This window comes from Anas acuta, chromosome 1 (assembly GCF_963932015.1).
Source record: "Anas acuta chromosome 1, bAnaAcu1.1, whole genome shotgun sequence".
NCBI lineage: Eukaryota > Metazoa > Chordata > Aves > Anseriformes > Anatidae > Anas > Anas acuta.
The window spans coordinates 204,672,564-204,693,582 of record NC_088979.1 but is presented as its reverse complement, the minus strand read 5'-3'; the positions used below and the strand labels follow the sequence as shown (position 1 = coordinate 204,693,582).

The 21,019-nt window shown below is 53.9% G+C and overlaps 2 protein-coding genes across 2 annotated transcripts; both read right to left on the bottom strand.

Moving 5' to 3' along the window:
- Positions 1 to 1,007: 1,007 nt before the first annotated feature.
- On the bottom strand, positions 1,008 to 18,841 carry ACR (acrosin). Its single transcript, XM_068670352.1, has 10 exons — positions 18,257 to 18,841; positions 17,759 to 17,956; positions 17,229 to 17,494; positions 16,800 to 16,945; positions 15,978 to 16,331; positions 3,461 to 3,936; positions 2,956 to 3,153; positions 2,421 to 2,686; positions 1,996 to 2,141; positions 1,008 to 1,541 (listed from the first exon to the last, which is right to left on the bottom strand). The coding sequence occupies exons 1-10, from the start codon at positions 18,631 to 18,633 to the stop codon at positions 1,197 to 1,199; spliced, it is 2,772 nt and encodes a 923-aa protein (XP_068526453.1). The 5' UTR covers positions 18,634 to 18,841; the 3' UTR covers positions 1,008 to 1,196.
- ARSA (arylsulfatase A) lies at positions 7,148 to 11,794 on the bottom strand. Its single transcript, XM_068670240.1, has 8 exons — positions 11,535 to 11,794; positions 11,017 to 11,257; positions 10,306 to 10,524; positions 9,642 to 9,811; positions 9,069 to 9,193; positions 8,765 to 8,892; positions 8,238 to 8,340; positions 7,148 to 8,142 (listed from the first exon to the last, which is right to left on the bottom strand). Exons 1-8 carry the CDS (start codon positions 11,771 to 11,773, stop codon positions 7,841 to 7,843), a joined length of 1,527 nt encoding a protein of 508 aa, XP_068526341.1. The 5' UTR covers positions 11,774 to 11,794; the 3' UTR covers positions 7,148 to 7,840.
- Positions 18,842 to 21,019: the final 2,178 nt, after the last annotated feature.

Here is a 21,019-nt window from a genome sequence, read left to right as displayed (position 1 = left end):
ACCCTGTTAGCTCTGCTGCAGTTTCTTCGGGTTTCTCTTCCCCGTTCTGTTATGGGGCAACTAGATTGGTAGACTTTTTTCCATCCCAGGCTGATGGATGTGGCTGCTCCTGTATGCATAATGTAGTGTGCATTCCAAAGAGCCAGGTACAAGAACACAAATGGAGACATACATGTATACCATTAAAGCAGATGGCAAAACAGAATCACACAGTCACAGAATGGTGGAGGTTGGAAGGGACCTCTGAAGATCATCTAGTCCAACCCCTCTGCCGAGCAGGATCACCTAGAGCACATTGTGCAGGATGGCATCCAGGCAGGTTTTGAATATCTCCAGTGAAGGAGACTTCACAACATCTCTGGGCAACCTGCTGTAATGCTCTGTCACCCTCACAGTAAAGTGCCCCCTCATATTCAGATGGAAAACAGACTAACACCGGTAAAACAAGGTCCTTACCAGCACTCATGTAAACATAAACACCACTTACATGATCGTGAACACAAACACGTAATTTTCTGTCTCTAAAGTTATCAGGACTGGTGTTCAGTGGGGAAATACACATGCAGCTTCACTCAGAGCAGATTTATATAGCCTTCAAATAATAGCATGAGAATTAAGTCCATATACTAGCTGTGGCTGGATGTCAAGCTCCTCAGCCACTCACTGAGACAGGCCTTGGGTCTTTCCAGATCTGAGTTTCCTGGTGCATGAGCTAGTCCACCTTTAAGTTCACAGATGCATTGTGCACACACACGCACAGACACACACAGATCCCACCAGTAGCTGGCTCTGGGGATACTTGATGTTGCCAGCTGCTGTCCCTGAGATCTCTGGGCCAGTACTACCTGCATTCCCTTGTCCCTTTGCACCCTCCTCCCTCAGCAGGCATGGCTTCAGCCTTTTTGGGTGACACTTTCCCCTTTGTGGCCTACAGTGTGCATATTTTGCAAGTGCCAAGTATGGAAATCCTTGCCTTGCACAGGAGATTGAATTAGGATGAGGCATGGTTAGCTGTGAAAATAGGCAGCTTTATTTCTTGAACTAAGTAAAACTGAGTGTTTGTGTAGTCAGAGGAGGGTGGGCGAGACAGAGCAGGCCTTTGGCACTGGGGCTGCCTTTGGATTACCAGGCATTGCCCCTGAAGAAAATGGTTATAGTACGCTGCAGCCTGCACTGGATCATGCTCAGCCGGCTGCTCAAGCATTATTTCTCCTTAGAACCTGCAGGAGATCCTGCAACAAATTAAAGAATTCCGAGAGTTTCTGGCGTGGAAATGGACATGATCTAAATGGGCCTGATGATTGTGATGGTATTGGCTTGTGGACAGTGGTTGAGACAACGACTGGCTGTGGTGTTGAAGTAGCCTCTCCCACTGGACGCAGTCCCATCTGTACCAAGATCCAGTCGTAAAAGTCCTGAGTGGAAGTGTATACTCCAGGCCGATACATTCTACCGCAGCCTGTCCCCCAGCTGGTCACACCAACGAGCCAGAAGTAGTCAGCATTGTTATCTTTGCACACGAGAGGACCACCGCTGTCACCCTGCAGTGAAGGAGAGAAGCCTAAGCTGTTACTAGGTGTCCACTGTCAGCAGCAGAGCTGGCTCCTCTCTCCCAGCTCCTCCCAGAGCAGCATTCACAGCACAGAAAAGGTCTGCTTGGGTTCTGAGGCCTACAGTGGCTTTTCAGAGAGGAGGTTGTGGACATGGAAGGTAGGTCTCTCTGTCTCTCCCCTATCTCTTGTGCAACAATCCCAGCTGTGGGAAGAAGGGTGTTCCAGGTGTGGGTCTACCAGGCACCAAGAACATTGCATGGGCTCTCTGGGCAGAGTCTTGGGGATGTGGGACAAGGGGGGCCTGGGCAAGGACCTGCAGATGGGGAAGGGGAGGTGAGCTGTGGAAGTGGTGGGGACACACAGCTAGAAGGGTGGTTTACATGTGCTGGTGTTCATTTGGGCTACCCACGTAGCAGTGTGTTGACTTGCAGCATGCTCCTACCTGGCAGGTGTCGATGCCACCCTGCATATAACCAGCACACAAGTTGTGGGTCTTGATGGCCCCTCTATAAAACTGAGTGCTGTTGCAGATTTTGAGGTTGATGAGATTGACCATGGCCTCCTGCAGGATATCAGGAGATCGTCCAGCTGCAAGCAGATAAGAGGAATTGGCACGCGGCAACTCATTGCCAGTTCTTCCCCCCCGCCTAGGTGAACCCCTTCCCTAAGTCTTGGCTTTGTGTCTTGAGAGGCACTGTGCTGATGTATCCCTTCTGTCTTGCTTTGGGAAATGGGTCAGGCCCATCTCTCTGTAGGCGTACTTCCCCATGGCTTTATCCTGGGTTGTGCCTCTGCCATCAGGGAAGCCCAACCCGTCTCCCCAGCATGCTAAACTTTCACTCTGGACAACAGTTTTTGGGAACTCACATCTTTGCTCTGTGGAACCCCAACCACTGACGTAGCAGTCTGACAGATCCATCACTTTCAGCGAGGCATCAGGCACGCAGGCAAGTTGTATATATTGACTGCACTGGACAGGTTTGTCCAATTCCAGCAGTGCAATGTCATGCCCTGATTTGATACCTCTATAGTATTCATGCATCAGTAGCCGCTTAATATTGCGCACTTCAACCTCAGGGCCCAGCTGAGACAACCGGTTGGCACCGACCACCACACGCCACATGGTGACATAACTGGAAGGAGACAGAGAAAGGGGTCAGAGGAAGGCAGAGCCATGTCCTGTAGCAGCCCAGCAGTTCCTTGATTTCTGCTTTGTGGAGGAAAAAGGAAAGCAATGGTATGAGGGCCATGATAGCCCTTGTGTGCTTGGGCACAAGGAACATTGACGTGGAGGCTGCTAGGAAGCTTGGCGTGAACCAAGCCTTCTCACAAGCAGCTCCTCAGCTGGGTTTTGCAGTGCCCAGGCACTGGCCATATTGCAGGGAAACAGATGGGCCCTTACCTTGCATTTTCGAAGCAGTGTGCTGCTGTGAGGACCCACTGCGGGCTGATGAGGGACCCTCCACATACATGCCCAACACCTGAATACCAGGGATTCTGGATGCTGACGATCCAGGGCCAGGCTCCTGGCTGGGCATTCGTGCCGCCCACGACGCGCATCATGCCGTAGTGCCTGGCCATAGGGCGGAGCCCACAGGTCCTGTAATCAGAAACTCTTTAGTGCCTTGCTCGCCTTTCCTTTGCTCTGTTCATGCTGAACGTGAGCCACCTTCCCTCCCCAGGAGGCACAGTGTGGACAGCGGGGCCCCTGGGTCGTCTCTGGCCATGTCCATTTCTGCTTTAGCCCTGTGGATGAGTTGTGCCAGCAGCCTGGATGCTGGTGAGGAATCGAGCTTCCCCCATGGGGGCTTGGAAGCTCTGCTGTGGTACAGGGGACAAGGGGACATCCTCCAGTGAACTCCATAAGGGTCCCCCCAGGCTCCCTCCCAAAGCCTCAGACGACTCACCCACAGTTTCCTGACGTGCCTTGCACAAGCCAGCACATGGCCAGCAGCAGGAGGAAGGGCAGCACATTCATCATTCCCAATGGCAAGAGGCAGCTGCTCGTGCCCTGGGCTTGTTGCAACCAACACAGCAACCGATCGTGGTGTGGTGCCCGCGTTGCCCACGGAGCCCTCAGCGCCAACGCCGATGTCACAGAGCCCCGGGTTCCGGGTGCTGGGCACGGCTGTGCCGGTGCCACCTGGGTGGCTGCATAGGGGGGTTCCAGGCAGGAAAGGAGGTGGAAGCTGGGCTTGGGCTCAGCCCAGCCCCAGACAGACACCCTCTTAATGCTCTTCTGGTGGCACGAGCGTGTGCCGGCCACATGGCAGGCACAGCTCATGGCTCCAAGCACTGCCTGCTGACAGCTAGCAGGAGACACCAAAGCATGATTTTGTAACCTCAGTGGGAAGCTCACTGCCACCCTGTTCTCTGCAGCTGCTTACCAGCAGGTTCTCCCCAAAGACACACACCAGAGAACATAACTCCTGTAGACAGTATGCATGTCTGAGCACTGAGGAGCTAGGCTGGATACAGCTGTGGCAGTTGAGCAGTGATGTGTAAGCTGAATAAGCCAAGCATACCAAAGCAGGGTTAACCTTCCTACACAACTCAGTGGAAATGCACAGCTTACACACACTATGTCAGTCATAGTAACATCCTGTAGCAGGATTCACATACTCACCTCACATACTATCTCCACTCTTAATGAGTAATATTGTCATTCTTGGCCAAGTCTGGCGATATCTGTTGTGGAGTCTGGAATATGTGGCTAAACACACATAGTTGTATTGATATTCCTCCTCTCAGCTCTACATTCTCCATGGCTTTGCTAAATACTGCATCAGCCTCTTATCAGCTTGCTTCCTATTGCTATATGGGTGTATCTTGTTTGCATGCTGGAATGCTGGGAAGTTACAGGAGAAAGGCTGGAGCCAGCCACTTGGACTGCAACTTTTCCAAGCAGGACTGGGTCCCCAGAAAGAAGAGAGCAGTGACTTTACAGAATCACAGAATTGTAGGGGTTGGAAGGGACCTCAAGAGATCATCAGGTCCAACCCCCTGCCAAAGCAGGCTCCCTAGAGCAGATTGCCCAGGTAGGCATCCAGATGGGCCTTGAATATCTCCAGAGAAGGAGACTCCACAACCTCCCTGGGCAGCCTGTCCCAGTGAAGAAGTTCTTTTGCATGTTGGTGCGGAACTTCCCATGCTCCATCTTGTGGCCATTGCCCCTTGTCCTGTCCCCACAAACCACTGAAAAGAGGTTGGCCAAATTCCACTGTCCCCCACACTTAAGATATTTGTAAACGTTAATAAGATCCCCTCTCAGTCTCTTCTCCAGGCTGAACAGACCCAGGTCTCTCAGTATTTCCTCACAGGGAAGATGCTCCAGGCCCCGTATCATCTTTGTGGCCCTCCGCTGGACTCTTTCCAGGAGATCCCTGTCTTTTTTGTACCAGGGTGCACAGAACCGGACACAGTACTCCAGGTGAGGCCTGACCAGGGCAGAGTAGAGGGGGAGGATCACTTCCCTTGACCTGCTGGCCACGCTCCTTTTAATGCACACCACGATCCCATTGGCCCTCTTGGCCACCAGGGCACACTGCTGGCTCATGGCCAACCTGTCACCCACCAGGACCGCCAGGTCCTTCTCCACAGAGCTCTTCTCCAGCAGGTCATCCCCCAGCCTGTGCTGATATATGTGGTTGTTCCTTCCCACGTGCAGGACTCTACACTTGCTCTTGTTAAAGCTCATTTGGTTTCTTCCTGCCCAGCTCTCCAGCCTGTCACCCACCAGGACCCCCAGCTCCTTCTCCTCAGAGCTCTTCTCCATCAGGTCATCCCCCAGCCTGTGCTGATACATGCAGTAACAACTGCAGACTTGAAGAACAGCAGCTGTAAAGCTTGTGAGAGGTGGGGGAGTTTCCTACTGCTACCTATGCTTGTGCAGATGGATGTAAATGCAACCTGGTTCCTTCGATGACAGAGAAGCATAAGATTCAGCCTCTGGCTGAAAGTGGAATATCTGTTCTCAAGGCCCTTGACGCTGATCATGGCTTTATAGGCACCAGAACTGGGCTCCAAACAAACTGGACTCAAAACTGCTGTGTCTGAAAATTGACCTGAAGGTGGTGCCCCACATCTGCTTATAGTAGACAGAAGGCCTTAGAGAAGATTATTTCTTTTCTGTGGATACAAGGCCCAGGTACTTGTAATGCCATAAGGAATCACAGCTCCTCGGGAGCCAGCAATTGGAAACACCACATGTCTAGGGCCAGCTACTGGGGGGGATCACTGTGCACATGCATTTCACTAGTTAACTTGAAGCTGGCCTAGCTCATGAACAAGAGGAGACTCTTTCTGTTGTGTGCATGCAGCCCACCTGGTTGCAATCAGCTCCAGCATTCACAGACCTTACAGATGGACCAGGCCTGCCAACTGCCAGCCACATCTCCACCTCCTGGAGTCACGAGGTGTTTGTCACCATATAGACTTGTTTGAGCTGCATACCCTAAGCTGCCTCATAGAATCATATAATATCCCAAGTTGGAAGGGACCCACAAGGATCATGGAGTCCAACTCCTGGTACCACATAGGTCTACCCACAAATTTAGACCATATGACTAAGAGTATATTCCAAACGCTTCTTAAACTCCAGCAGGCTTGGTGTCATGACTATATTCCTGGGGAGCCTGTTCCAGTGTGTGACCAACCTCTCAATGAAGAATCTTTTCCAGATATCCAGCCTGAACCTCTCCTGTCACAGCTTGACTCCATTCCCTCGGGTCCTATTGCTGGTCACTAAAGAGAACAGATTGGCACCTGCTCCTCCACTCTCTCTCGTGAGGAAGCTGTAGGCTGCAATAAGGTCACCCCTCAGCCTCCTCTTTTCCAGGCTGAACAGACCAACTGACCTCAACCACTCCTTATACATCTTATACATCTTCCCCTCTAGGCCCTTCGCCATCCTTGTAGCCCTTCTCCGGACACTCTTCCAACAGTTTCACGTCCTTTTTGTACTGTGTTGCCCAAATCTGCCCACAGTACTCAAGGTAAGTACTCACACCAGCGCAGAGTAGAGCAAGACAATCCCTTCCCTCGACCAACTAGCAACACTGTGCTTGATGCACCCTGGGATATGGTTGGCCCTCCTGGCTGCCAGGGCACACTGCTGGCTCATATTTACCTTGCTATCAACCACAGCCCCCAGATCCCTCTCCACAGGGCTGCCCTCCAGTGTCTCATTGCCCAGTCTGTACACATAGCCAGGGTTGCCCCATCCCAGGTGCAGGACCCAGCACTTGCTCTTGTTAAACTTCATGAGGTTGGTGATCGCCCAGCTCTCCAATCTGTCCAGATCTCTCTGCAAGGCCTTTCCACCCTCAGAGTCAACAACTCCTCCCAGCTTAGTATCATCAGCAAATTTACTCAAAACACCCCTCTAGTCCTACATCCAAGTTGTTTATGAAAACAATGAAAAGAACTTGCCCTAAAATGGAACTGTCGAGGACCCCACTGGTGACTGGCCACCAGCCTGATGTAACCCCATTTACCATAACCCCCTGAGCCCTACCCATCAGCCAATTGTTCATCCATCATGTTTTTATCTAGCAGTATATGCTGGACATTTTGTCCAGTAGGATCCTAAGAGAAACGGTACTGAAAGCTTTACTGAAATCCAAAAAGATTACATCACCTGGCTTCCCTTGATCAACTAGATGGGTGATCTTATCTTAAAAGGAAATCAAATTCATTAAACAGGACCTACCCCTCATGAACCCATGTTGGCTGTGACCTATGACTGCATTGTCCCCCAGGTGCGTTTCAGTAACTCCCTAGGAGACTTCCCACCTAGACATATACCTTCTGCAGTATCTGTACAGAACCCTGCCCCATAAACTGCCAGGACCATCCATCTCATTGTTCATCTTGCATTGTTCCCTTAGCCATCAGAAAGTGATGATGCTGCAGCTCTCAGCTGTTCAGCATACTTCCAACAGAGTTGAGATCTCCACCGGGGCATGCCCTTTGCTTCATCTTAAAAATGGTCTAAAAGGAGCTGTGCTAGCTCTGGTGATGATGCTACATCCTGGTCCCTCCCCGATCAAGTCGGAGTTTCTGTCAAGAGACCTCAGCTTGAAGGTCCAACAAATACTTGCACATCCAGCAGGGTTGGTAACCTTCCAACCCTGCAGCTCACTATGCCAGCACTCTGTCAGACGTGTCACTGAGCCAAACTTCCACGGTAGCTCCAAGGCTAAGCTCGATTAGTTGCGGGGGAGGGTCTGGCGCATTTGGGATGGGCACCACTGTGAAGCAACAGAAGGGGATGGAGCAGCAAGAGGCTAGGAGCAGTGGCAGCAGGAGGGCTTGGGAGTACAGTTTGGTATGCAGCAGGGTTGCAGAGCAGGATCCCTGCCCTTCCTGATTTGACTTTCTCCAAACTCCATGTGCTGTTCAAAAAGCATCTTCTGCAGTTTGATGTCCTTCAGGACTTGCCAAATCTCTGGCCCTGCAGCACTCTGCAACAAATCATAGTTCTCAGCAGGGTCTGACTCCAAGTCAAAGAGCAGTGGTGGCACATGATGGGTCAGTGGGGTCAGTCCATGGCAGGCTTGGTCTGGGGTGGTATCACTGTGAAAAGAACCTGCAAAAGAGATGTCCAGCTGTTACTCATCTTTTGTCAGCAGAACCAGGCAGGACTTCACAAAGCTGCCCATGCAGAGGGGAGGCAGGACTAACCTTGTGTGAAGTAATGGGCCTTGTACTTCCCAAGTCTGACAGCAAACGGGCCATGCAGCGGATCAGGGGACGGTGGGTAGAAGAACATGGTCTGACGGGGACTCTGTGGGAAGCAACAGAAGTGATCTTGTCTGTGCAGCCATGAAGCTGGACAAGAGCCCAAGTACAAGACCATGCAGAGGCGCCAGGGAATCACAAAGAAGCCCTGACACTGCAGCCAGAAAATGGCCAGAAAATGGGGAAGCTAATGAGCAGCAGCATCCTGTTTGTTCCCTGCTCATTGCTACAGAGGCTCCTGTCCATCCACTGCAGCCACAGGGACTAGGCTTCACAAGATATCGTGGTTGTTACAGTGTGCCCCAGAGCAGACCAGGCAAGCCCATGGTATGGTCCAGACCAGACAAAATCTCCCAGCTCACGGGTTGCCCCCTGACCCCTCAGCTGGCACTGATCATCAAGCACATAGCTCAGGCCTCCTACCCAGCTTTCACATACCTCACCAGCCAGAACTGGCCTGCAGGACTCACCTTCCCTGATCCAAACAGCACTGGACTGAGGTCATAGCCATCCAGAGTAACACTGGGAAGATCCGCTCCAGCCAAGGCAGTCAGTGTTGGCAAGATGTCCAGGGTGCTTGCCAGCTCATGAGTCACTCCTGCCACCCACAACAGCAAGGCACAAAGAACGGTTCAAATGCTTGATTCCACTCTCATCCCTACCATCCTCACTTCTCTCCCCTCCTCTGCTTGTCCCAGGGCAACTGAGTTGCCATGACACCCCTGCCTTGGCTGGTGTAAGCACACAAAAGGCACAGGCAGTGCTGAGTCTCACCTGGAGTGATACGGCCTGGCCAATATGCTACTGCTGGTTCCCGCATGCCACCTTCATATGTTGTGCCCTTCCCGCATCTCAGAAGGCCAGAGCTTCCTCCACGTGCCATCCGCATGGTAGAAGGGCTGTGAGAGAGAAGAACCACCTATCATCAGTTTCACAGGTCCTCACGACCCTTTTCCTGCTTGCCAGTGGGACCATGACACGAAACACACGGTGCCAGTGACACTGACATCCTTTCCAGCCTTGTGAGGCAGGAGGCATGGGAGGGGTGAAGAAGCTGTGCAAGACACTTGAGCAGGGCACTAGAGATTGAGGCCACCCACACATGAAAGGAATCTGGGGATATTCAGGCTGCGTAGTCCTGGACCTAGCTGGTGCGGCTTCTGCTCGTGAGGAGTACAGCTGATTGATGGGAGCAAGGAGATCATGCAATAGGTCCTCACCAGAACATTGCCTCAGTTCAGGTCACTAGGATGTCACCTGGGACCTGCCACGCCATGTCAATGGGGCTCAATATCATGGTAGTACAATCTTATCAATTGATGAAGTCCCTCCAGTGAACCCACTCACCCATTGTCAGAGGTGAAAAACACCAAGGTTGTGTTCAAAAGACCATTCTCTTGCAGCGCTTGCAGCAGATGTCCCACTGAGCCATCGAACTCTGAAAGTGCATCACCAAATGGCCCACGCTGTGACTGTCCTGCATACTCCTGGCTTGCAAACTGGGGGTAGTGTGTATGCTGGAGAAAAGGCAGAGAGGGTTGCTACACAAACTCCCAGAGTTGCATTTCATTCCCAACTCACTCAGGGACAGCAAAAACCCCAGCTAGGCTGCAGATACGTGGCAATGCCCAAGACATAACAAGGGGCATGCCCCTAAGTTTCAGAAACACCTCTCAGAAAAGGTACAAAGAAGCTGAGTCCTGGGCAGGATGCGTAGACTCAGACAGTAGTAAGTTTTCCCAAATGGACTACTGGCCAGGGTAAACAGCCAACGCTCCAGAAAGCACCCACACAAGAATATCACCAGAATGGTGCTGCCACAGAACCTGGGCATGGGAACACTGACCCCAAATCAGCCAGGGGCGGGGAGTTCACCCATCCCTCATCCAAGTATTGACTGCTCAGCACAGCCCAAACACCACAGGAGCTGAGGTGCTTCCCAGCTCTCTAGAGCTAAACAAAGGCTTCCTCCCCCACCCTCAAACCTGGAATAGCCCTCCCCCTCTCGTACATGGGAGGCATAGTAGAGAAGGAAGGGCAGGCCTCTTTGTGCACAGTCAGCAATGAAGTCCCGAGAAAATTTGTTGTAGAGTGGCACCAGATCAGGGAAGGAGACTGGCTGTTGCACGATGCTTTGGTTCCAGAGCAGTGGGACTGGCACAAGGTTCTGGTCACAAGTCCCAAAACACTTGGTATCTGGTGGGAAGCAGGTGAGATTCTGACAGGGGCCCTGGAGAGAACAAACAACATTGCCTTTCACTTGTTCTGCAGCATAGTGAATGGAAGGGGACAAAGAGACTCACAGCAACCTACCATCAGGTCCTACAAGAACCTTTTGGACAACCACTCTCAGAAGCCCAGGGGTCTGTGTCCACCCTAGCACCATCCAAGGACCATGCTGCACCAGTATCACTTTCTGCTGACAGCAGTTCAGATATTTCTGTGCAGCCCAGAAGCTGACCTTCTGTCCTGCAATCCACTAAAGGGTGTATGTCCTCAGGCACAACTGCTACCTATGTTCTGCAGAACTGCTCTACCATATGAAAACCTCAGAGAAGGTCTTTCCCCACTAACATCCATTTCCCTGGCCTACGGCCACCCACACCCATCTACCCATGCAGGTACAAACTCAGCCTACACATCCTCAGACACAAGGTTCACCTTTGAGGCACTCCCCCCACCTGGTCCTGATGCACCCTCATGGGCTGCACCCATCTCTCACCTGGTCGTGGGAGTACGGCACTCCCAAGAAGTGGTCAAAGCCCTGGTGGGTGGGCAGGAAGGAGCCATTAACGCCCACACCAAGGTGCCATTTGCCAACCATGGCTGTCGCATAGCCCTTGGCCTTCAGCACCTCTGCAATAGTGACCTCAGACAGCGGCAGGCCGCCCCGGGACTCTGGGTCAAACACGCCAGGGTAAATCCCGGAGCGCATCTGGAACCGGCCTGTCAGCAGGGCTGCCCTGCAGAAGAGATCAGAGAGGCAGGAGACAGCCGTGAGTCCCGGCACAGCACAGTGCTCGCCCCGCATTGCTCGGCAGCCCTCACCTCTTCTCACAGCGGGCCCCTCACCCCTAGGGACCCAGAGCCCCGGCTCCCCGCCCTCACAGCCGCCGCTGCCAGCCCCCTGCCACAGGGCCGCCTCCCGCGGCGCCGGGGCTTCACCGCCCGCCCCTGCAGCACCGCGGGTCGCCCAGCGCCGCCTCGGTGCCTCCCCCGGGCCCGCAGCAGCTCCAGTACCGGGCCGGGCTGCACACCGGGGCGCTGCTGTAGAAGCTGGTGAACCGCAGCCCCCCAGAAGCCATCCGGTCCAGGTTGGGCGTGGCGGAAGAAGGGTGCCCGTAGCTCCCCAGATCCCCGAAGCCCAGGTCGTCTGCCAGCAGCACCACGAAGCTGGGGAGGGCGCCGGCCGCCCCGCGCAGCGCCGCCACCAGCAGCAGCAGCAGGGCCCGCAGCGGGACCCAGCCCCGCGGCCCCATGGCGCTGCCGCCGCCTCGCGCGGGCTGTGCCGGGCGGGCGCTCAGCTGACCCGCGCGGCCAGACACGTGACCCCGCGGGGCGGGCCGGGGCGGTGGCGGCCGGGGGGGGCTCGCGGCGCAGAGGGGGCCCGGCCCCGGCCTGGGGCCGCCGGGAGGCTGCTGGGGGGGCCGGTGGGCGCCTCGGAGCGAGGCAGCGAGCGGGGCCGGGCTGGGTGTGCCCTGGCCAGCGGGCCCGGCCTCTGCTCCGAGCTGCGTGCTCCCGGGTCGCTGCTGTCTGGAGGGAGGGAGAAGTGGCCGGGCTTCTCCCCGGCTGCCTGCAGGGCACAACATCAATAGAGCGAGCTTTGTTCAGGGCAGACTTGGCCCTGTGGGAGTCCTGGTGCTTCTCCAGTGGAGCGTGTCCAGCAGTGACAGAATTCCGTGCTTACCAACAGGGGCTGCTGGCACTGCTTGGCATGTAGAAGCCTGTATCCTTAGCAGTCAGTGACTTGCAGGCAGAATAAGGAAAGGAACATGCAAAGAGCAACAGCAGTTTTATGGTGGGAGTGCTGCACCTGAGAAGAATGCTGCTGTGCCTGATTTTGAGAAAGTTCAGAAGACAGGCACTGAAAATGAATTGGGGCCTAAGATCCTGAAGAGCACCATCTGTTTAGCATACCCAAAATGAGATTAAAGCAAGATCAGAGATCTTGTACAAACATGTACTGGTGGTGGGATGGGGTTAACCACACAGCAGGCAGAGGTGAGGACTTTCAGTCCAAAAACAAAGCAGGTGTAAAACTGGCTAAAGTCCTAGTCTGGATGTTGTCATGTGGATACAGCATATTTTGTATTCAGCCTGTGTAATCAGTCTGTTCTGGATTTTATCATTGTTACTAGTCAGCACTTCCTAAGACCCATCCCACTTTTACAACCACTTTACAATTTGCTCGGGAGCTCAGCTTCCCATCACTTCCTGGCCTCACCAGTTCAGACTGCTGATAGAGCTCCTGGCCTTCCCACCTGTCTCACCTTGTGCCTCCTGAAGGCCTGGCCCTGGCACAAGTAGGGTGCTCGGGCTGCTGCTTCTGCTGTGTTCACTGCCATCAATTATTCAGGGCTCAGAGGCAGAACGAGGGGGCTGTCACTGCAGCAGGAGGCAAAGCTGCTGTATAATTCATGTAGCCTACTTCATTCATAGGGCATTGCAGTGGTTGCCCTGTAGTGCCTGGCCATGGTGACTGTGGCACAAGGGGATGGTGGGCAGGATGCTGAGGGGAGGAGAATAACTGCAGTTCTGTGCTCTGGAAGGGCACAACATGAGGACAGTTTCAGGAACCAGACAAGGAACAGGGAAGGACGTGAGGGACTGTGTGCACTGGTGACATAGTTGTACGGAGCCAAGCAAGGCACTGTGTGACTGCCTCAAGCTGCACCAATGCCAGCAAGCAGGGGTAGAACATACAGATGAACAGTGTCCATGTGGCTGGGCATAGAAGGGAAGGTCCAAGTGACTGCTGCTTTGCTGTGGGAGCCCACTCTGCAAGGACACATGCAGGCACACTGTGGTTGGGAATGGTAAGGGTAGATTTTACAGGCTGAGTGCATGAGAGTGGATTGTGAGTTTGTGGGATGCTTGTTAGTTGTATGTTTGAGTGCAGCCCCACATATGCTGGGACTGTGCTCTGCATATGCATGTACCACTTTGGATGCACAGTGTGTGCGTGCATGCAGACAAGCGGGTGGGTGCACACTGTGCGTATGCATACTGGGTGTGCATACACTGTGTGTGTCTGCGTCTGGTCTCTGCATGTTGTGCTTGTGTGCACAAGAAACAATGCCTTTACCAGCACCCACATAGTACAAAAAACACAACCCAGAACTTTTCTGCCTCTCCAGTTATCAGGACTGGTGTTCAGTAGTGAAACATACATGCAGATTTACTCCCTTGATTCATAGGCAGAGCAGATTCACATATCCTTCAAATAATAGCATGGGAATTAAGTCCATGTAATAGCTGTGGCTGGATGTCAAGCTCCTCAGCCACTCACTGAGACAGGCCTTGGGTCTTTCCTGGTCTGGATCTCCTGGTGTGTGCGCTAGTCCACCTTTAAGTTCACTGGTGCATTGCATGCACACCCACACAAGGACCCCACCAGTAGCTGGCTCTAGAGACACTTGGTGTTGCCGGCTGCTGTTGCCATGTGCAGGGATGCCACCCACTAGATCAGGTTGCCCAGGGCCTCATCTAACCTGGTCTTGAACACCTCCAGGATTGGTGCCTCTACTACCTGAAAGGAAGTTGTGGGGAGCTGTTGGTCGGCCTCTCCTCACAGATAACTAGTGATAGGACTAGAGGGAATGGCCTCAAGTTGTGCCAGGGGAGGTTCAGGTTGGAAATTAGGAGACATTTCTTCTCAGAAAGAGCAGTCAGGCATTGTAACAGGTTGCCCAGCGAAGTGGTGGAGTCACTGTCCCTGGGGGTGTTTAAGGAAAGGTTGGATGTGGTGCTTAGCGACATGGTTCAGTGGGTGACATAGGTAGGATCAGACGGATCAGACGGTCTTGGAGGTCTCTTCCAACCTCAATGATTCTATAATTCTGTGCTTCTCTCTGGGCAACCTGTTCCAGTGTCTCACCACCCTTCCAGTCAAAAATTTCCTCCTAACCTCTAATCTAAATCTCCCCTCTTTTAGTTTAAAACTAGCTCCCCTTGTCCTGTCATTATCTGATTGAAGTTTCTCTCCATCTTTTTAATAAGATCCCTTTAAATACTGAAAAGCCACAATGAGGTCACCTTGGAGCCTTCCCTTCTTTAGGCTGAACGTCTCCAGCTCTCTCAGCCTATCTTCGTAGGAGAGGTGCTCCAAATCCTTGATCATCTGCGTGGCCCTCCACTGAACCTATTCTAACAGATCAACATCCTTCTTGTGCTGGGGGCCCCAGACCTGGATGCAGGACTCCAAGGGGGCCTGACAAGGGCAGAGTAGAGGGGGCCTATCACCTCCCCTCACCTGCTGGCCACTCCTCTGTTGATGCAGCCCAGGATGCAGTTGGCCTGGGCAGTAAGTGTGCACTGCTGGCTCACGCTGAATGCTCCTCAAGTCCTTCTCTGTAGGGCTGCCCTCACTGAGTTCTTCTCCCAGTCTGTACTCATACTTTCTGGGTGACACTTTCTGCTTTGTGACCCATGGTCTGCACACAGCCTCATATTGCAAGTGCCACATATGGAAATCACAGAATCACAGAATTTCTAGGTTGGAAGAGACCTCAAGATCATCGAGTCCAACCTCTAACCTAACACTAACAGTCCCCACTAAACCATATCCCTAAGCTCTACATCTAAACGTCTTTTGAAGACTTCCAGGGATGGTGACTCCACCACCTCCCTGGGCAGCCTGTTCCAATGCCTCACAACCCTTTCGGTAAAGAAGTTCTTCCTAACATCTAACCTAAAACTCCCCTGGCGCAACTTAAGCCCGTTCCCCCTCGTCCTGTCACCAGGCACGTGGGAGAACAGACCAACCCCCACCTCACTACAGCCTCCTTTAAGGTACCTGTAGAGAGCGATAAGGTCGCCCCTGAGCCTCCTCTTCTCCAGGCTGAACAAGCCCAGCTCCCTCAGCCGCTCCTCGTAGGACTTGTTCTCCAGGCCCCTCACCAGCTTCGCTGCCCTTCTCTGGACTTGCTCATGCACCTCGATGTCCTTCTTGTAGCGAGGGGCCCAAAACTGAACACAGTACTCGAGGTGCGGCCTCACCAGAGCCGAGTCCAGGGGGACGATCACCTCCCCAGCCCTGCTGGTCACAGTGTTTCTGATACAAGCCAGGATGCCGTTGGCCTTCTTGGCCACCTGAGCACACTGCTGGCTCATATTCAGCCGACTGTCCACCATCACTCCCAGGTCCTTCTCTGCCTGGCAGCTCTCCAACCACTCATCTCCCAGCCTGTAGCTCTGCTTGGGGTTATTGCGCCCCGGGAGCAAGGCAAATCCTTGCCTTGCACAGGAGATTGAATTAGGATGAGGCATGGTTAGCTGTGAAAATAGGCAGCTTTATTTCTTGAACTAAGTATATTTGAGTAAGTAAAACTAGAGGAGAGTGGGCAGGACGGAGCAGGCCTTTATCACTGGGGCTGCCTTTGGATTACCAGGCATTGCCCCTGAAGAAAATGGTTATAGTACACTGCAGCCTGCACTGGATCATGCTCAGCCTGCTGCTCAAGCATTATTTCCCTTTAGGGCATACAAGAGCTCCTGCACCCGACTAAAGAATTCTGTGAGTTTCTGAAGTGGAAATGGGCAGGAGTTAATCTTGCTTGCTTTTGTTGGCCTTGGCTTCGGCCTCTGGAAAGAAGTGGAGGCAGTCATAAAATGACTCCAATCCCGTGATGTTGGAGAGGTTCGTACTGATGTGTGCAGTCCCATCTGTACCAGGATCCATTCATAAAAGTGCTGAGTGGAGGTGTATACTCCAGGCCGGCGCATTCTAGCGCAGCCTGTCCCCCAGCTTGTCACGCCAACGAGCCAGAAGTAGTCAGCATTGTTATCTTTGCACACGAGAGGACCACCGCTGTCACCCTGCAGTAGAGGAGAGAAGCCTAAGCTGTTACTAGGTGTCCGCTGTCAGCAGCAGAGCTGGCTCCTCTCTCCCAGCTCCTCCCAGAGCAGCATTCACAGCACAGAAAAGGTCTGCTTGGGTTCTGAGGCCTACAGTGGCTTTTCTGGGAGGAGGTTGTGGGCATGGAAGGTAGGTCTCTCTGTCTCTCCCCTATCTCTTGTGCAACAATCCCAGCTGTGGGAAGAAGGGTGTTCCAGGTGTGGGTCTACCAGGCACCAAGAACATTGCATGGGCTCTCTGGGCAGAGTCTTGGGGATGTGGGATAAGGGGGGCCTGGGCAAGGACCTGCAGATGGGAAAGGGGAGGTGAGCTGTGGAAGTGGTGGGGACCCAGAGCAAGAAGGGTGGTTTACATGTGCTGGTGTTCATTTGGGCAGGAATGTCAGGGCTAAATACATGGCAGTGTGCTGGCTTGTAGCATGCTCCTACCTGGCAGGTGTCGATGCCACCCTGCATATAACCAGCACACAAATTGTGGGTCTTGATGGCTCCTCTATACCACCGGCTGCTGTTGCAGAGTTTGAGGTCGATGAGATTGACCATGGCCTCCTGCAGGATATCAGGAGATCGTCCAGCTGCAAGCAGATAAGAGGAATTGGCACCCGGCAACTCATTGCCAGTTCCTTCCCCCCCTGCCTAGGTGAACCCCTTCCCTAAGTCTTGGCTTTGTGTCTTGAGAGGCACTGTGCTGATGTATCCCTTCTGTCTTGCTTTGGGAAGTGGGTCAGGCCCATCTCTCTGTAGGCGTACTTCCCCATGGCTTTACCCTGGGTTGTGCCTCTGCCATCAGGGAAGCCCAACCCGTCTCCCCAGCATGCTAAACTTTCACTCTGGACAACAGTGTTTTTGGGAACTCACATCTTTCCAGTGTAGAACCCCAACCACTGATGTAGCAGTTTGACAGATCCATCACCCTCAGTGAGGCATCAGGCACGCAGGCAAGTTGTATATATTGACTGCACCAGACAGGTTGGTCCAATTCCAGCAGTGCAATGTCGTGCCCTGATTTGATACCTCTATAGTATTCATGCATCAGTAGCCGCTTAATATTGCGCACTTCAACCTCAGGGCCCAGCTGAGACAACCGGTTGGCACCGACCACCACACGCCACATGGTGACATAACTGGAAGGAGACAGAGAAAGGGGTCAGAGGAAGGCAGAGCCATGTCCTGTAGCAGCCCAGCAGTTCCCCTGCTTTGTGGAGGAAAAAGGAAAGCAATGGTATGAGGGCCGTGATAGCCCTTGTGTGCTTTGGGCACAAGGAACATTGACGTGGAGGCTGCTAGGAAGCTTGGCGTGAACCAAGCCTTCTCACAAGCAGCTCCTCAGCTGGGTTTTGCAGTGCCCAGGCACTGGCCATATTGCAGGGAAACAGATGGGCCCTTACCTTGCATTTTCGAAGCAGTGTGCTGCTGTGAGGACCCACTGCGGGCTGATGAGGGACCCTCCACATACATGCCCAACACCTGAATACCAGGGATTCTGGATGCTGACGATCCAGGGCCAGGCTCCTGGCTGGGCATTCGTGCCGCCCACGACGCGCATCATGCCGTAGTGATCAGCCATCGGGCGGAGCCCGCAGGTCCTGTAATCAGAAACTCTTTACTGCCTTGCTCACCTTTCCTTTGCTCTGTTCATGCTGAACGTGAGCCACCTTCCCTCCCCAGGAGGCACAGTGTGGACAGTGGGGCCCCTGGGTCGTGTCTGGCCATGCCCATTTCTGCTTTAGCCCTGTGGATGAGTTGTGCCAGCAGCCTGGATGCTGGTGAGGAATCGAGCTTCCCCCATGGGGTCTTGGAAGCTCTGCTGTGGTACAGGGGACAAGGGGACAGTGAACTCCGTAAGGGTCCCCCCAGGCTCCCTCCCAAAGCCTCAGACTACTCACACACAGTTGCTTGATGAGCCTTGCACAAGCCAGCCCATGGCCAGCAGCAGGAGGAAGGGCAGCACATTCATCATTCCCAATGGCAAGAGGCAGCTGCTCGTGCCCTGGGCTTGTTGCAACCAACACAGCAACCGATCGTGGTGTGGTGCCCGCGTTGCCCACGGAGCCCTCAGCGCCAACGCTGATGTCACAGAGCCCCTGGTTCCGGGTGCTGGGCACGGCTGTGCCGGTGCCACCTGGGTGGCTGCATAGGGGGGTTCCAGGCAGGAAAGGAGGTGGAAGCTGGGCTTGGGCTCAGCCCAGCCCCAGACAGACACCCTCTTAATGCTCTTCTGGTGGCACGAGCGTGTGCCGGCCACATGGCAGGCACAGCTCATGGCTCCAAGCACTGCCTGCTGACAGCTAGCAGGAGACACCAAAGCATGATTTTGTAACCTCTGTGGGAAGCTCACTGCCACCCTGTTCTCTGCAGCTGCTTACCAGCAGGTTCTCCCCAAAGACACACACCAGAGAACATAACTCCTGTAGACAGTATGCATGTCTGAGCACTGTGGAGCTAGGCTGGATACAGCTGTGGCAGATGAGCAGTGAGTGACACGCAGTTTCAATGAATCCTGTGATGCATGCCATGTCCATGCATGAGTACACAGATGTGTTGATTTGCCTTTTGGTGGTTTCCACTCTGATTGTGCACGTACCAGGCATGTTTGCACTCTGAATGGGTGCACTCTGTATCTATGTACACACATCGTGTGAGTGCACCTTGTACACATTCATTGTGGCATCGGTGATTTGTGTGTGCAGACTGTGAATATTCATTCTCAGATTAATGTGTGCATGCCATGTGTGCCTGCTTTCCATATTGTACAAGGGATTTGTATGTGCACTCTGTGCACATTAATTGGTTCTGGTGTGCAATGTGTATTGCTGTGTGTGTGCTGACGTGCAGTGTGTTTGTGCGTGTGTGTGCATTGGTGTGCAGAATGTGTGTGCATGTTAGTTTGAGGTCCTACTCTGTGTGTTGATGTGCAGTCGGGCTGTGTGTGTGTACATGTTGGCGTGTTGTCTGCACGTGCATGTGTGCAGCTATTGGTGTGCAGCATGTGATAGCGTGCAGAGTGTTTGTTATACACGCGTTGGTGTGCGGTCCATGTGCATTGCGTGTGCGTGTTGGTGTGCAGTCTGTGTACCTGTGGGGGTGCAACCTGTGTTTGCGGGGTGCGCTGTCCCCGTCGGGACCGTGCCGCCAGGGGTCGCCGCCGCCCGTCGCGGGGTCCCGGCCCCGAGGTGCGGGCGGGCCGTGGTCCTCTCCCCCCGCGGGCCGTGCCGGGGGTGGGGGCTGTCCCGCCTTGTGTCCCCATGCTGGGGGTGGGAAGTTGTCCTCCCGGGGACACCCCCACTGCCGGCGCGGCTCGGGACACTCCCGGGGCGGCGGGAGCGTGGGGGATGCGCATCGCGGGGAGCCGGAGCCGCCGCAGCTCCGGGCTTTGCGGGGGAACCAGACACCTCGTGTGTCCGGAGCTTTGATCTCAGGTCCTAGGGCCACTTGCCGTTTTGACGAGCCCTGTTTCCTCCTGGAACGAGGGGACGAGGGAGGTCCTCGCACCAGCTCCCTTTCGGGGTGGCAGTCTCACCGGGACTGCCAGGACCAGGCTGGGCTGGCAGGAGCTGCGGGGATCGCAGAGCAGAGGTGAGAACAGCATGGGCAATGCCCTTGGTACTTCTGATGCCGACAGGGCTCTGGACACCCCGGATTGCAATACTCCTCTTCTCCAGGGAACATGTCAATGCAGAGGAGGGGTGGGAGGTAAGGAGGGAGCTTCGCGGTGGGGGAGGTGGAGAGCACCAAGGAGTGGAGAGGACAACCTCGGGGTAGACGTGGGGTGTGGGCAGCACTCCTGTTCTGCACATGCACGGGAATAGCTCCCAGAGCTTGGGTTGCACCTCTGGAACAGCCTTCTTGCATCTCTCTCGTCCTCCACCTGCCAAGGCTGGTGGGCCTGGCAGCAGCTGCTGCTGATCCTCTTCAGCACTGTTTCACACCCTGCCTGTGCCTCCTTCCGCACAAAGCTGCCTCTGAGCCAGCCTGATGCTGCTCCCTCATAGCTGGGTCTCACCCATGCTGCACTGATGACAGGGGTGCTGTCATTGGTGTGTGACATTGGTGCTGAAGGGACAGGAGCGTGTCCCTGAGGCTGCCTGGTGCTGAGAAACAGGGGAAAACCTGCCGTAGAGTTTGAGGGCTGTGAACTGCAAGGACAAGGGTTTGCTAGGCAGAGCAGTAGGGTATGAGGGAAATTTGGACATCCACAGAAGAGAGGTGAGGCAACTGCTGCACCAATGACAGGCTCTGGTTCCTTCTCTGCCCACGCATCAGTGTTCATGTGGCACTATTGTGAAGCTGAGTGCAGCTACATGGACAGTCACATTTCATGAGAGAGCACTTGGAAATCTCTTGCGTAACAGCCAGCTCTCTTTGTGCTTCAAGATGCCTGTTTCTGAAGGTCTAGGAGTCTTTTGCTGGCGAAGCAGAGCAGCAAGAGGGTGCTGTAGAGTGGTGGATGGGATGCAGGGCTCATCATTAAGCTGGAGTGATGTTCAAGGTGCTGCAACTAGCAGAAGGGTGGGTGCTGTAAAATGGGGTCCCAGGGACATTGACTAGCTTGGGCTGTTTGGAGAACTTGCATGTGTTGTTTTGGTGTGCTGGTTATGCAAAGCACTGCAAAAACCCAGTGACTATAGACAGGGCTAGAAGCAAGCCAA